This window comes from Lithobates pipiens, unplaced genomic scaffold (genome assembly GCF_037356315.1).
Source record: "Lithobates pipiens isolate NorthernLeopardFrog02 unplaced genomic scaffold, aLitPip1_a1.2 Scaffold_7, whole genome shotgun sequence".
Taxonomy (NCBI): domain Eukaryota; kingdom Metazoa; phylum Chordata; class Amphibia; order Anura; family Ranidae; genus Lithobates; species Lithobates pipiens.
In genome coordinates, this window is record NW_027507892.1 from 5,223,571 (window position 1) to 5,237,410 (window position 13,840).

The following is a 13,840-nucleotide window of genomic DNA, read 5'->3' on the forward strand; positions in this document are numbered from 1 at the left end:
TTCTTAACAGGGATAGTCACTGTGTTTGGGATCAGCACCTTTTCATTAAAGTCAAGTTGCCGTGTCCACTAATCTCGCATTCTACGGAACTTTTCTTTTATGAAAAAATATTTTGTTGAAGTTGGATATTGTTTCATGAACATTCTGCTCACCCTAAGGCGAAGTTCACATTCCTTTGTCACCAGCTGCTAAAATTCATTGTTAACCCATTTTGCCTCTTTAAACTTCCAGGCGGATTAATGTTAAAGGTCAGTCATTGTATCTCCACACCTTTCCTCCCGTTATTAGATGCCACTTTTATTAAAAACGGCTTCATTTTTATTTTTGGGTTGACAGAGAAGAAAGGCTTGTGTGCTCCCTCTCTTCGCTGTAATGCACAGAACTATATGGCGTTAAACTTGCAGTAACGCACAGAACTATGTGGCGTTAAAGCGGAGTTCCACCCAAAAATAGACCTTTCCGATTTTCCGGTTCCTCCCCCACTCCGGTGTCACATTTGGCACCTTTCAGGGGGGAGAAGTTTGGGAGCAGGTATTTGCTCCCACTTCCGGCGATAGATCGCCCGCAGATTCCGTGGCGATCTACACCATGTCCGGCCCCCTCCTCCACCACACACACAGGTCCCAGAAGACAGCAGGGACCAATGAGGACGTGCAGTGTAATTCGCGCATGCACAGTAGGGAACCTGGCTGTGAAGCCGCAAGGCTTCACTTCCTGATTCCCTTACCAAAGATGCCGGCACCATCACCCGGGAGCTAGGGTTACCACCTGTCCGGGATTCACCCGGTCAGACCGAGTTTTGAACCATGTGTCCAGGTTTTAGTCTCCCTGAAAACTGGACACATTATTCAAACATGCATGTAGCTAAGAACAGGGCCTGACAGGAGGATGGAGGGCACTATGCGTGCTGCATTGCTATTCTCTTTGGAGCACCCAAAGGAGTCCCAGGTCTGTTATCCTATAGTGCAGGGTTTCTCAACTCCAGTCCTCATGGCGCCCCACCAGGTCATGTTTTCAGGATTTCCCTCAGATGAAACGGCTGTGGTAATTACTAAGGCAGTGAAACTGATAAAATTACCTGTGCAAGATAATGAAAATCCTGAAAACATGACTTTTTGGGGCGCCTTGAGGACTGGAGTTGAGAAACATTGCTATAGTGTATACAAAAAAATAAAAAATAATTGCTGTGTGCCACTTAAGTGTTCAGGTTTGGCTTGAAGAAAAAGTGGCAACCCTACCGGGAGCTGAGGGACAAATCGGCTTTGGGTGAGGACATTGCCCTGGACAGGTAAGTGTCCTAATATTAAAAGTCAGCAGCTGCACTACTTGTAGCTGCTGACTTTTAATTTTTTTTTTGGCAGAACTCTGCTTTAAACTTGCAGTAACGCAATGAAATATACGGCGTTAAACTTGCAGTAATGCACAGAACTATATGGCGTTAAACTCTTGTAACCCATTAGTCCCAAAAATTTGAAGTAATATCAAAGTAAACCGCCGACAACAATTTTTTATTTAAAGGGGTTGTAAAGGTAAATGTTTTTTCAAGTTAATGCATTCTATGCATTAAGGTGAAAAAACATCTGACAGTGCCTGCGCCCCCAGCCCCCCCGTTTTACTTACCTCACCCCTCGAAAGTCCTGCGCTCGTCCCCCGACATCCTTTCCACCGTTCAGCCTGGCTGCTGATTGGCTGGAGTGGATGGATGGAAAGCAGCGCAGCCATTGGCTCGCGCTGCTGTCAATCACATCCACTGACGCGGCGCGCTGGGGGCGGGGCCGTGTGATACAGCAAGCTATAGCCGCCGGCTGTATCACGGGAGCGCGCCCGCAGATGCTTCTCACCATGCGAGGGAGCTCGCATGAACATGAGAAGTACCTGCGGAAGGAAGCAGAGACAGCCACTGAGGGACCCCAGAAGACCCCAGAAGACCAGGTTCGGGGCCACTCTGTGCAAAACGAGCTGCACAGTGGAGGTAAGTATAACATGTTTGTTATTTTAAATTTAAAAAAAAATTCACTTTACAATCCCTTTAACTTTTACCTGAAAGGCAAAGTTATAATGTGCTAGTACAGTGCATTCTGTAAGTATGCGCAGCACTTCTCTTTTTTCCACATTTTGTTGTTACAGCCTTATTCCAAAATTAATTCAATTAATTATTTTCCTCAAAATTCTACAAACAATACCCCATAATGACAACGTGAAAAAAGTTTGTTTGAAATGTTTGCAAATTTATGAAAAATAAAAAGCGAAAAAAAAAATCCCATGTACATTAGTATTCACAGCTTTTGCCATAACACTCAAAATTTAGCTCAGGTGCCTCCTGTTTCCACTGATCATCCTTGAGATGTTTCTACAACTTGATTGGAGTCCGCCTGTGGTAAATTTAGTTGATTGTACATGATTTGGAAAGGCACACACCTGTTGTTATGGAAATATAGATGTACGCTATGCACACAACCAGATCTCCTGTTTCTAATAATTAATAACATTTTGTCTAAATTATATAATGCATCTTACCTAAAAACCCACTCATCCGAGTAAACAGACATCACAAGCATTCTTACGTTCTCAACTCGGTCAGCATCTCTGCCTTCCTGAACCGTGCATCTGCTTTTATTTACATATCAACAGGAAGCCTGGAGGGTTTGCCTCCAACAGCTAAACCCCTCCTACACAGTTTGTGACCTCACAGGAAAATGAACAACACAGGATGTGAATGACCATATAAGGACATGACCAAATAAAGACATGACACAGAATAAATTAATTTATACAATAACCAATGAATGATGACTACAATTCCATTGATAGGAATCCTTAATATACATTGTTCCAGAGAACAATGCATACCTGGATTATGTTACCCTTCCTTGTGGATGGAAGGTTATCTGCAGGTGCACGCTGCGAATCTCGACATGTGCTGATCAGACACAGCAGAGACAATGAGCGTACATCGGCCCATAACCGATCCTTGCAGAGCAAGCATATCCCCTCAGACGATCGTCTGTGCAATGTACAGGGTCCCTTTCACAGGCAGACATACCCCCACTCTGCAAACACCTCTCTCCAATCCCAGGAAGTTTTCCACTACCTAATGGATCTCAACCAGCATCAGTCTGCCCCAGTCAGCTCTTTAGAGCAGGCTGGGGGAGAACAAAAACTGGGGGGACTCTTATGACAATACATATTAAAATACATCCAATACATCTTCAGAAAATTTTCCACAACACTGTATATAGAAGGTCCCACAGCTAACAGTGCATGTCAGAGCACAAACCAAGCCATGGAGTCCAAGGAATTGTCGGTAGACCTCCGAGACAGGATTGTATGGAGGCACAGATCTGGGGAAGGGTATAGAAATATTTCTATAACTTTGAAGGTCCCAATGAGCACAGTGGCCTCCATCATCCTTTAATGGAAAAAGTTTGGAACCACCAGGACTCTTCCTAGATTGGCCCGCCCGGCCAAACTGATCGATTGGTGGAGAAGAGCCTTTGTCAGGGAGGTGACCAAGAACCTGATGGACAGCGCTCCAGTATTTCTCTATGGAGAGAGGAGAGCCTTCCAGAAGAACAACCATATCTGCAGCACTCCACCAATCAGGTATGTATGGTACAGTGGCCAGATGGAAGGCACTCCTCAGTAAAAGGCACATGACAGCCCACCTATAGTTTGCCAAAAGGCATCTGAAGGACTCTCAGACCAGGAGAAACAAAATTCTCTGGTCTTATGAAACGAAGATTGAACTCTTTGGCCTGAATGGTAAGCATCATGTCTGGGGGAAACCAGGCACCACTCATCAACTGGCCAATAGGATAAAGAAGATTTTAAGTGATAGCAAAGTAAACCGCTGACAATTTTTTTTACCTGAAAGGCAGTTATAATATGCTAGTACAGTGCATTTGGAAAGTATTCCGAGCACTTTTTTAAACTCTACAAACAATACTCCATGACTAGTGTAGTCTGAATGTTCCCCTTATACTATTCCTTATCTATTAGAAACGAGACCACACCATAGGTTGGAGTAAACTGGCCACAACAGCCTTTATTAAACATAACTCAAAATTACTCCAATAACTTGTAAATATGAAAATATATAAATATATAAATATATATATAAATATATAAATATAAATAACTTTATTAACATTAAACCACATTTAAATTAACATTAACTGCCCATTCTGGTGATCTCTGACGGTGACCACACTTAAGCCAATACCCAATCACTGCGGTACACCTGACCAACTTCCCAAAGGCCTCCACCTGTGACCGGTCGGAGACAACTTCCGCCAGTGAACATAACCGTATTCCCTCCAACGTTCAGGAATACCCAGAGGGGCCGATCGTTAGATGAGCCCCCCACACCCTCAGATCCCTTCTGAGTACCTGTCTACCGTCAGAAACCACCAGAAAACACACCGCCAACACGAAAAACTTTCAGCTGCCGTGACAACCGATGAAACCTGCAAAAGAAGAAAAAGACCAGCAACAAAACACCACAAAACAAACACATAACAATAGGGCGGGAGGGTGGGAAAACTGCCTCCTCTGTGTCACACTGGGCTCCGAATGATTCCTTAAAGCCACACCTCTCCCTTTTATGTGACCCCTCCCCTACACTGAACTTGTTTCCTGCAAACCTTTTCCTGAACTCCACCCATAAAGCTTAACCCTCTGTGTCCCTCATCCACACTGTCATGTCCAGCACTCCTTATATCATTGCATTCATAATCCGTGCTTCTCTTGACTAGTGTAGTCTGAATGTTCCCCTTATACTATTCCTTATCTATTAGAAACGAGACCACACCATAGGTTGGAGTAAACTGGCCACAACAGCCTTTATTAAACATAACTCAAAATTACTCCAATAACTTGTAAATATGAAAATATATAAATATATAAATATATATATAAATATATAAATATAAATAACTTTATTAACATTAAACCACATTTAAATTAACATTAACTGCCCATTCTGGTGATCTCTGACGGTGACCACACTTAAGCCAATACCCAATCACTGCGGTACACCTGACCAACTTCCCAAAGGCCTCCACCTGTGACCGGTCGGAGACAACTTCCGCCAGTGAACATAACCGTATTCCCTCCAACGTTCAGGAATACCCAGAGGGGCCGATCGTTAGATGAGCCCCCCACACCCTCAGATCCCTTCTGAGTACCTGTCTACCGTCAGAAACCACCAGAAAACACACCGCCACAGCCCGAAAGGGTGACCCCCTCAACCTTGAGGGCCGCCCCACACCCGAAGAGCTTTCTGTATGCCCTCCTGTAAGCCAAAGGACCAGAGGTCAATCCCCACATCCGATAGATGAACGCCATCCCGCCTAAGATAAAGCCCTACATTCACCTCCAATTCCCTGTGTCTTACCACAATGCCCCCGTTCTGCACTACAAACCGCCCAACAACCTTATTAACCCTAATCCTGGTTTTCTCAAGGCTGGCTAAAGACCTGGCCCCCCGCCACACCGTTCTGGCCACAATGTCTGACCACACCAAAATGGTGCCCGGGAAAAGGACTCGCATGCGCAACACATCAGCCTTGATATCCGCCAAAATGTCCTTCACTTTTCGAACTCCCAGGTCATTGCCCCCCGCATGAACGACCAGCACATCCGGGGGCCTATCCCTCAAAGCGAAACGCTCCACCTCCCTCATGACACGCTCCCACCTCATGCCCGGGAAACCCAACCACATCACCCTAGCTACCTCCCTGGGGATACCTAATTGCCTGCCTGCTGGTAGAGAATCACCTCTCCTGGCCCCCCAGCAGACGTACGAATGCCCCAGGATCCAAACGAGGCGTTGAGAACCTCCATCTGGAATGAAAACAAGAGAAATAACACAACAACCAAAGGAATGTTACAAGCACAGTCCTCCCCCCCATAAATCCCACAGCAAACAACCCCCAGCCGCACCATCCTTACCCCAGTAGCAACTGCGGCCGGACATAGGACCGGAACCTCCGGGACTCCCATCTACCAATCCGGCGAACCACCTCCTCCTCCAGCCCACATCGAGCCGCCTCCGTGGCCGCCCCAATCCGAAAGAGTGGGACGCGTAGTCCCGCTCATCCAAACCCACCGCCCTCAGGCATTGCCGAAAGACCGACACAAACTGAAAACGGGATAGAAAAGAGCCCTCCTCGTGCACCAAAAAGGGGCCCGCCCTCCCAGGCCGCACCGCCCGGAAAGCCCGTACCGCCGCCACCGGGCACACTACCGAGCCCGGCAGGGCGAGCAGCGTAATCGCCACTCCCTTGCCCCGTTGATCAGTCTTAGACCTACGCAACCGTATACTCACCCGATCCGCAACCACCTGCACGTCCTGATCCAACAGACCCCCAGCCACCCGTTTTGAGCGACACACCAACTCCCCAATCCTAAAAGCCCCATAAAACGCCAGCGAAAACGCTGCCGTAAACAGGACGGTCTCGTAAGCAGACGAGCAAACGTCCACCAGCCGAGAACAAATTGCCACCAGATTGTCAAATGACACCGGCCGGCGCGCATCCCTACCCTTCCAATCCCTCCTGTACCCCTTCAACGTTTGCCTCACCCAAAAATCCTTCGTCCCGTCCGGCTCCCCCCACAGTTTGAACAAAAAGGCCAACCCCGCCAGCTTCCGCTCAATAGATGCGGGAGACAGGCCCGTCTCAATGTTCCGGGCAACCCAGTACAATACCACCCAGCGCCGGTCGGAGCCCCGACCAGCCACTCCAACCTCCCGCAGGAACGCCCACCATTCCGCCCACACTCTAGAATAAGCGGACCATGTAGCCTCACTCAACGACCTTTTTAACCAACCTGCGGCGATTCCAAGGGAAGTTCCCACATCCACCCGGGGCATGGCGCCCCCGACTCCTCCGCTCCCGGCGCCAGCTGCCGGAACTTGTCCCACTGAAAACGAGAGAGCGAGTCAGCCAAAGAATTCTCCACCCCAGGTATGTGCACAGCATAAACGTAAACATTGAGCCGCAAACATCGAAAGACCAGGTGTCGCAGCAGCCGGATGACCGGGGGGGAAGAAGCAGTCATCCGATTGAGGACCTGGACCACCCCCATGTTATCGCAATTGATGCGCAACTTCAAATTACGAAACTCCGCCCCCCATAACTCCAATGCCACCACTATCGGGAACAATTCTAGCAAAACCAAATTGCCCAACAACCCCGCAACCTCCCATGAGCGTGGCCAAGGTTCCGCACTCCACCGACCCCGGAAAAATGCCCCATAACCCGTTGAGCCAGCCGCGTCAGTAACCAACTCCACATCGAAGTTGCTCACTGGCCCCGACATCCACATAGCCCGCCCATTATACGACTCCAAAAATTCATGCCAAGCCCGCAGGTCCTCCCGGTGTTCCCTTCGCAAACGCACGAAGTGGGTAGGGGCGGTTACCCCGGCAGTGGCCCCCGACAGCCGTCGGCAGAACACCCGGCCCATAGGGATGATCCGGCAAGCGAAATTCAGCTTGCCCAACAGGGACTGCAGGGCCCGAAGCTGAACCTTCGGCCGGCCCTGCATGCCTGCCAACTCCGCCTGCAGATCCCGTAATTTATTCTCTGGCAATCGACACTCCATTGCCACAGAATCAATCCCGATTCCCAGAAAACTCAATTCCGTCACCGGGCCCTCCGTCTTATCCCCCGCCAACGGCACCCCGAACCTGCCCGCAATGTGCTGCAACGTGGACAGAAGAATCGCACACACATTGGAGGCAGGCGGGCCCACGCACAGAAAATCATCCAAATAGTGGATGACCGACTCCAGGCCCGAAACATCTCTCACCACCCATTCCAAGAATGAACTAAAAGCTTCAAAATAGGCGCATGAAATGGAACAACCCATGGGCAGGCACAAGTCCACATAAAACTTGCCCCGCCAATGGCATCCCAACAGCCGGAAGCTGTCCGGGTGGACCGGCAGAAGGCGAAACGCCGATTCCACATCCGCCTTGGCCATGAGAGCCCCACGACCATACCGCCTGACCCACCGTACCGCCGCGTCAAAAGACGTGTAGGAAACCGTACACGCCTCCGGGTCAATGAAATCATTGACCGACCCCCCTTTTGGAAAAGACAGGTGATGAATCAAGCGAAACTTCCCCGGCTCCTTCTTAGGAACTACACCCAACGGGGAGACCACCAGGTCCCCCCACGGCTGCACTTCGAAAGGACCACCCATCCGGCCCAGCGCCACCTCTTTACCCAATTTATCATCCACCACCCCCGGGTGATCTAAAGCCGAACGCAAATTCCTGGCCAACGGCGGCACCCCTCCCAAAGAACAGGGAATCCTAAAACCGTCCCGAAAACCCAGAATTAACCCCCGCGCCGCCGCACCATCCGGATACCTATTTAGGAAAGGAAGCATCCTTCCCAGGTTCACCGGCGTCATCCCTTTTTTGACCGGCGGCACCGGCCCGCTGACCCTTTTTGAAACAGCGGGACAGGGGGTGGGTGCCGCCGCACCCAGAGCACTCGTGCTTGAAGCGGCACGCGCCTCCGAATTTACAAGCCCCTTCATTGAAGGGCCAGCACACCCCCCACTTCTTTCCGGCCGGCAGTCCCGAGGAAGACGCACTCCCGGCCCCCCCCTGAAGAAACGGAGTGGGCGCCCGCGGAGCAGACATAAGCCTCATCCAGAGGCTTATGTCCTTGTGATCCCACCGCAGGTCAGCCCGCACTGCCTTACGCTGACGAAACTGCTCATCATAGCGCAGCCAAGCCAGCCCTCCATACACTCGGTGAGCCTCCCCAATCGCGTCCAGGTAACAAAATAACGCCGAGCAATGCTCGGGGTTCTTTTCCCCTATCACGCTAGCCAAGATAGCGAACGCCTGAAGCCAATTTGCAAATGTGCGCGGGATCAGCCGATACCTACGTTTTTCCTCGTCGTCCTTCTTGGAACTGTCCGGCTTAACCCTGTCCAAATTAAATTTCTCGAGGGGGAGCAAAGAGAAAATCTCCACATACTCACCCTTGCCGATCTTGTCCCGCACCTCCTGCTTCAAATGCGCCCCCAATGGGCCTTCGAAACAAACATAGACTTCGCACCGGGCAGCATCCGCGATCCTAACCAGGTCAGACCGCGCCCCCGGGTCCGCGGGCACCGGGGGGACCCCCGAGCCCACGGCCCCCGCATCCATGCTCCCCGACACCGCAGCAGGCGGTGAATCCCGCGCAGGAATGACCTCCGCCCCCCCGGCCCCCCCCACATTACCCATCCAGGGGGCCACCTGAGGCGACCCGGAGCCCCCAGCAAACTTACCAACCAGGGCCTGCAGCCCCCCCAACAGCTCCTGCAACTGACCTGACGGCCCCCCCGGGGCCACAGGCCCCGCCCCCTGCGCTGAACCTGCCGCAACCCCCCCCAATACGTCCCGGGATCCCGTGGGCACCGCACCCCCCTGCGCCACCCCCATCAGATCCCGCAAGGCATCTGCCAGCAATGTAGACTCCCGCAACTTACCCGGGCCCCCAGGGGCCTCGGCGACCGTTACCAGTCCAGGTGCAGAAAAGGACCCCTCCTCCTCCTGGGACAGCTCGCTCTCCGAACCGACCTCTCCAGCGCGCACCGGGGACGCGGCCATCCCCCTGTGCTCCGCGCGGTCCATCCGGTCCCTGCGATCCGGGACTGCAGGCAATGTCCTCCTCCCCCCGCCGCCCCCGGCATGCCGGCGTCTAAAACCAGCCCTGCCAGGCACCTTGGCAGCCTTCTGCGACCCACCCTCCCCCCCTTCCAGCATGTGACCCCCCCGGAGCGCCCCCTTCCCCCCCACCGCGCGGATGCTGGCCCCAGACCCAGCATGCCGCAGATCCCCCGCCACGTGCACCCCCCCTTGGCCTGCCGACCCAGAGCCATCCACACTCCCCCCCACCTCCACCGGGCCCCGTGCGGTCCCGGCGCCATTTCCATGCGGCCGCGAAGCCCCGCCCCCCTCCGGTCGGCGGCGCAACGACCGCCCGGACCGGGGGGAACCGAGAACCTGCCGTTTTGCCGGGGGGACCGATCGGTCCACCCCCGGGCTCCGGGAGTCACGAGGCGGCCGAGGAGTAGGCCCAGGAGAAAAACGCGCCGGAGGCCGAGACCTCCGCGCGCGCAGTGGAACCTCACCTGTCCCGCCGCCGTCCACATCGCCGTCCGCCAGGTCACCCACACGGTCCCGCAGCCAGTCCGCACCGTGCACCTCCGCCGCCCGTCGCAGCCGCGCGAAGAGTCCCTCGAGGTCCGCCATAGCAGAGGAGCAGCGAAAAAACTGCCTCCTCTGTGTCACACTGGGCTCCGAATGATTCCTTAAAGCCACACCTCTCCCTTTTATGTGACCCCTCCCCTACACTGAACTTGTTTCCTGCAAACCTTTTCCTGAACTCCACCCATAAAGCTTAACCCTCTGTGTCCCTCATCCACACTGTCATGTCCAGCACTCCTTATATCATTGCATTCATAATCCGTGCTTCTCTTAATGACAACATGAAAGACGTTTGTTTGAAATGTTTGCACATTTATGGAAAATAAAAAGCAAAAAAAAAAAAAAAAAACGACATGCACATAAGTATTCACAGCCCTTGCCATGACATGATTTGGAAAGGCACACATCTGTCTATATAAGGTCCCACAGTCAACAATGCATGTCAAAGCACAAAACAAGCCATGAAGTCACTTTAACAGAGCTCCAGTGTTTCTCTGTGGAGAGAGGAGAACCTTCCAGAAGAACAACCATCTCTGCAGCACCCCACCAATCAGGCCTTTATGGTAGAGTGGCCAGACGAAAGCCACTCCTTAATAAAAGACACATGACAGCCCGTCTGGATTTTGCCAGAAGGTCACAAAATTCTCCAGGCTGATGAAAAAAATATTGAACTCTTTGGCCTGAATGGCAAGCGCCATGTCTGGAGGAAACCAGGCACCGCTCATCACCTGGCCAATACCATCCCTACAGTGAAGCATGGTGGTGGCAGCATCATGCTTTGGGGAGGTTTTTCAGTGGCAGGAACTCTGCCAACATCTCTGGAGAGATCTGAAAATGGCTGTGCACCGATGCACCCCATCCAACCTGATGGAGCTTGAGAGGTCCTGCAAAGAAGAATGGGAGAAACTGCCTAAATATAGGTGTGCCAAGCTTGTAGCAACATACTCAAAAAGACTGAATGAATTTAATCAATTTTGGAATAAGATTGTAACATAAAACAATGTGGAAAAAGTGAAGCGCTGTGAATACTTTCCGGATACACTGTATGCATCGTACAATTCACTAAGCAATATTTTACCAAATCTCAGTATACGGTAAAATAATGCACAACGTTCAAAAAAAAACTGTGCAATTCACAAAGAAACTCTCCCTAAAATCTTGAATGCGTTATCTTTCTGAATTATGCCTTAAATATCGCATACAAACATGCGGTGAGTTATCGCAAGCATCTGCCGTGATGCTTTTCCAAAAAAGTGTAAGACAGCCAGCAATTGAGTCATGGCTGGTATGGCATGGCTTCTCTGTGTTGAGGGCTCAAGGTACCCTATGAGAGGGGTATAAAGCTCCATGATAAGTGGCTTGGATAAGCTGAACTTCTGTAGGGTATCAGCATCCGTGAATCGATCCAGCAATGTGTGCTCCTTAAAGCTTCTTTCCTTTAAAAGGACCACTTGAGATCTTCTCATCCTCTTCTGCTTTGCTTTAAATTCCAGAAGACTCAAAGAGCTCCATCACCTCTGCTATGCCTTCTGCCAACTTCAGAAACAACTCCTGACTAAAATATAGCTGATACCTGCTCCAGCTTCCCACCTATTTTTTAAACCAATCACAGGGGGGGTCTGGCCATTGCCATAGTTATCGCATAGTTATTCGCAAGCTTGGACCAGTACTTAAAGTGGTTGTAAACCCACATAAAAAAAATAAAAATAAAAAAAAAAGACCAGCAAGACAAAGGCATAATGAGCTAGTTGTAAAGTTCGGGGAACCAGCTAGATCGCAGGACACGGGCTTTTCAGTCAAAGGGAGGTTTATTAAACTTAAATAGCTTCCCAGCAGCAAAACAAAAGAAAGAGATTTCAGTCTCACCGATAGGGATAGCCGAACATCCCCCAGTTCAGTTTGCATCAGAACATGCGAACAGGCAATACATTTTCTTCGAACATCCGAACACCGTTAAAGTTTATGGGACTCGAACATGAAAAATCTAAAGTGCTAATTTTAAAGGCTTTTATGCAAGTTATTGTCATAAAAAGTGTTTGGGGACCCGGGTCCTGCCCCAGGGGACATGTATCAATGCAAAAAAGTCATTTAAAAGCACTCGCGGCTATAATGAATTGTCGGCTCCCAGTAATACAGAGAACAGTCATTGAAAATCATTGATTAAAAAAATAAATAAATAAAGGCATGGGGGTCCCCCCAAATTCAGTAACCAGGCCGTCCAGGTCTGTGTCAAATTAAAAAAATGGCGTGGAGTTCCCCCCAAAAATCTATACTAGACCCCCTCAAAGCACCATGTCCCCATGTTGATGGGGACAAGGGCCTCATCCCCACAACCCTTGCCTGGTGGTTGTGGGGGTCTGTGGACGGGGGGCTTATCATAATCTGTAAGCCCCCTTTAACAAGGGGACCCCCAGATCCCACCCCCCCTGTTTGAAATGGTAACGGGTACATTGTACCCCTACCATGTCACAAAGAAAGTGTCAAAAATTAAAAAAAAAACTACACAGACACAGTTGGGATAAGTCCTTTATTAAAGATAAAAAAAAAGATTCCAGCAGTTGTAATCCATTCTCGGTATCCTGCGATGGGTGGTCTCCCCTCCGGGGTCCGGCGATGCATGACTTCTCCTTTCCAGGTCCAGGATCCAACGATGATGTCAGCGCAGCGCATCCTGTCTCCACCGGAGACACCGCAGGAATCCCGGCAGCCTGATAGGTCTCTTAGCTGAGGAGGGGGCCACCATCACGTGACCCCGTCCCCCTCTGACGCAAGGGGAAACCTGGGCTTCCCCATTGACATGCGGGTAACCCTGCCCCCCTCTGATGTAATGGAAACCTGCGTTACATCAGAGGGGGCGGGGTCACCTGCACGTCACTGGGGAAGCCCGGGTTTCCCCTTGCGTCAGAGTGCTTTTAAATGACTTTTTTTCCTTCAGAAATTACACTTTGTGCAGGGACAGTTCTAAGCCCGGGAAACAAGAGCTACTTTACAGGCATACTATACACACCCCCTTGGTATGAAATTTAAAGGAATATTTCACTTTTATTGTTTCCCTTTAAGCATTATTAAAATCACTGCTCCCGAAAAAAGGTCAGTTTTAAAAAAAAAAAATGCATTGATACATGTCCCCTGGGGCAGGACCCAGGTCCCCAAACACTCTTTATGACAATAACTTGCATATAAGCCTTTAACATTAGCACTTTAGGTTTCCCCCATAGACTTTCACAGGGTGTTTTCGAATTTGCCACGAACACCCCAAATTGTTCGTTGTTCGGCGAACGGGCGAACAGGAAATGTTCGAGTCAAACATGAGTTTGACTCGAAGCTCATCCCTACTCACCGACTTGCAGAGTCCAGAACTGCTATCACAGTTAAACTGTCCTTCCAGGCAGGACACTGCCATTCACTTTTGTCGCTGCACACAAAACCACCATCCACCGTTTCCTCTACACTCCTCTACACCCACCTACAACTTCCTGTCTTGTTTTAAACCCACTTCCTCTGACAGGTGAGTTAACCCTTTTTGTTCCCTTAAAGGAACCACAGTCCAAACAGAGGGGAAGCATAGCGTCCTTTCAGGACCCAGCCACGGCGTCCTGTACATATCTCCCCCCCACCCCC

General features: G+C 50.5%; 1 protein-coding gene across 1 annotated transcript; it reads right to left on the minus strand.

Moving 5' to 3' along the window:
* Nucleotides 1–3,125: 3,125 nt before the first annotated feature.
* LOC143959321 (uncharacterized) lies at nt 3,126–10,353 on the minus strand. The gene is made up of 3 exons (XM_077468008.1): nt 10,144–10,353; nt 6,008–6,924; nt 3,126–3,143 (listed from the first exon to the last, which is right to left on the minus strand). Exons 1-3 carry the CDS (start codon nt 10,262–10,264, stop codon nt 3,126–3,128), a joined length of 1,056 nt encoding a protein of 351 aa, XP_077324134.1. The 5' UTR covers nt 10,265–10,353.
* Nucleotides 10,354–13,840: the final 3,487 nt, after the last annotated feature.

Excerpts from the sequence above, each read along its gene's own strand:
- LOC143959321 (XM_077468008.1), bottom strand. The coding sequence starts at position 10,264 with ATGGCGGACCTCGAGGGACTCTTCGCGCGGCTGCGACGGGCGGCGGAG. Across the intron at positions 6,925-10,143 it reads TGTGGACGGCGGCGGGACAG|TGGGACAAGTTCCGGCAGCT; the intron begins GTGAGGTTCCAC and ends TCTCGTTTTCAG.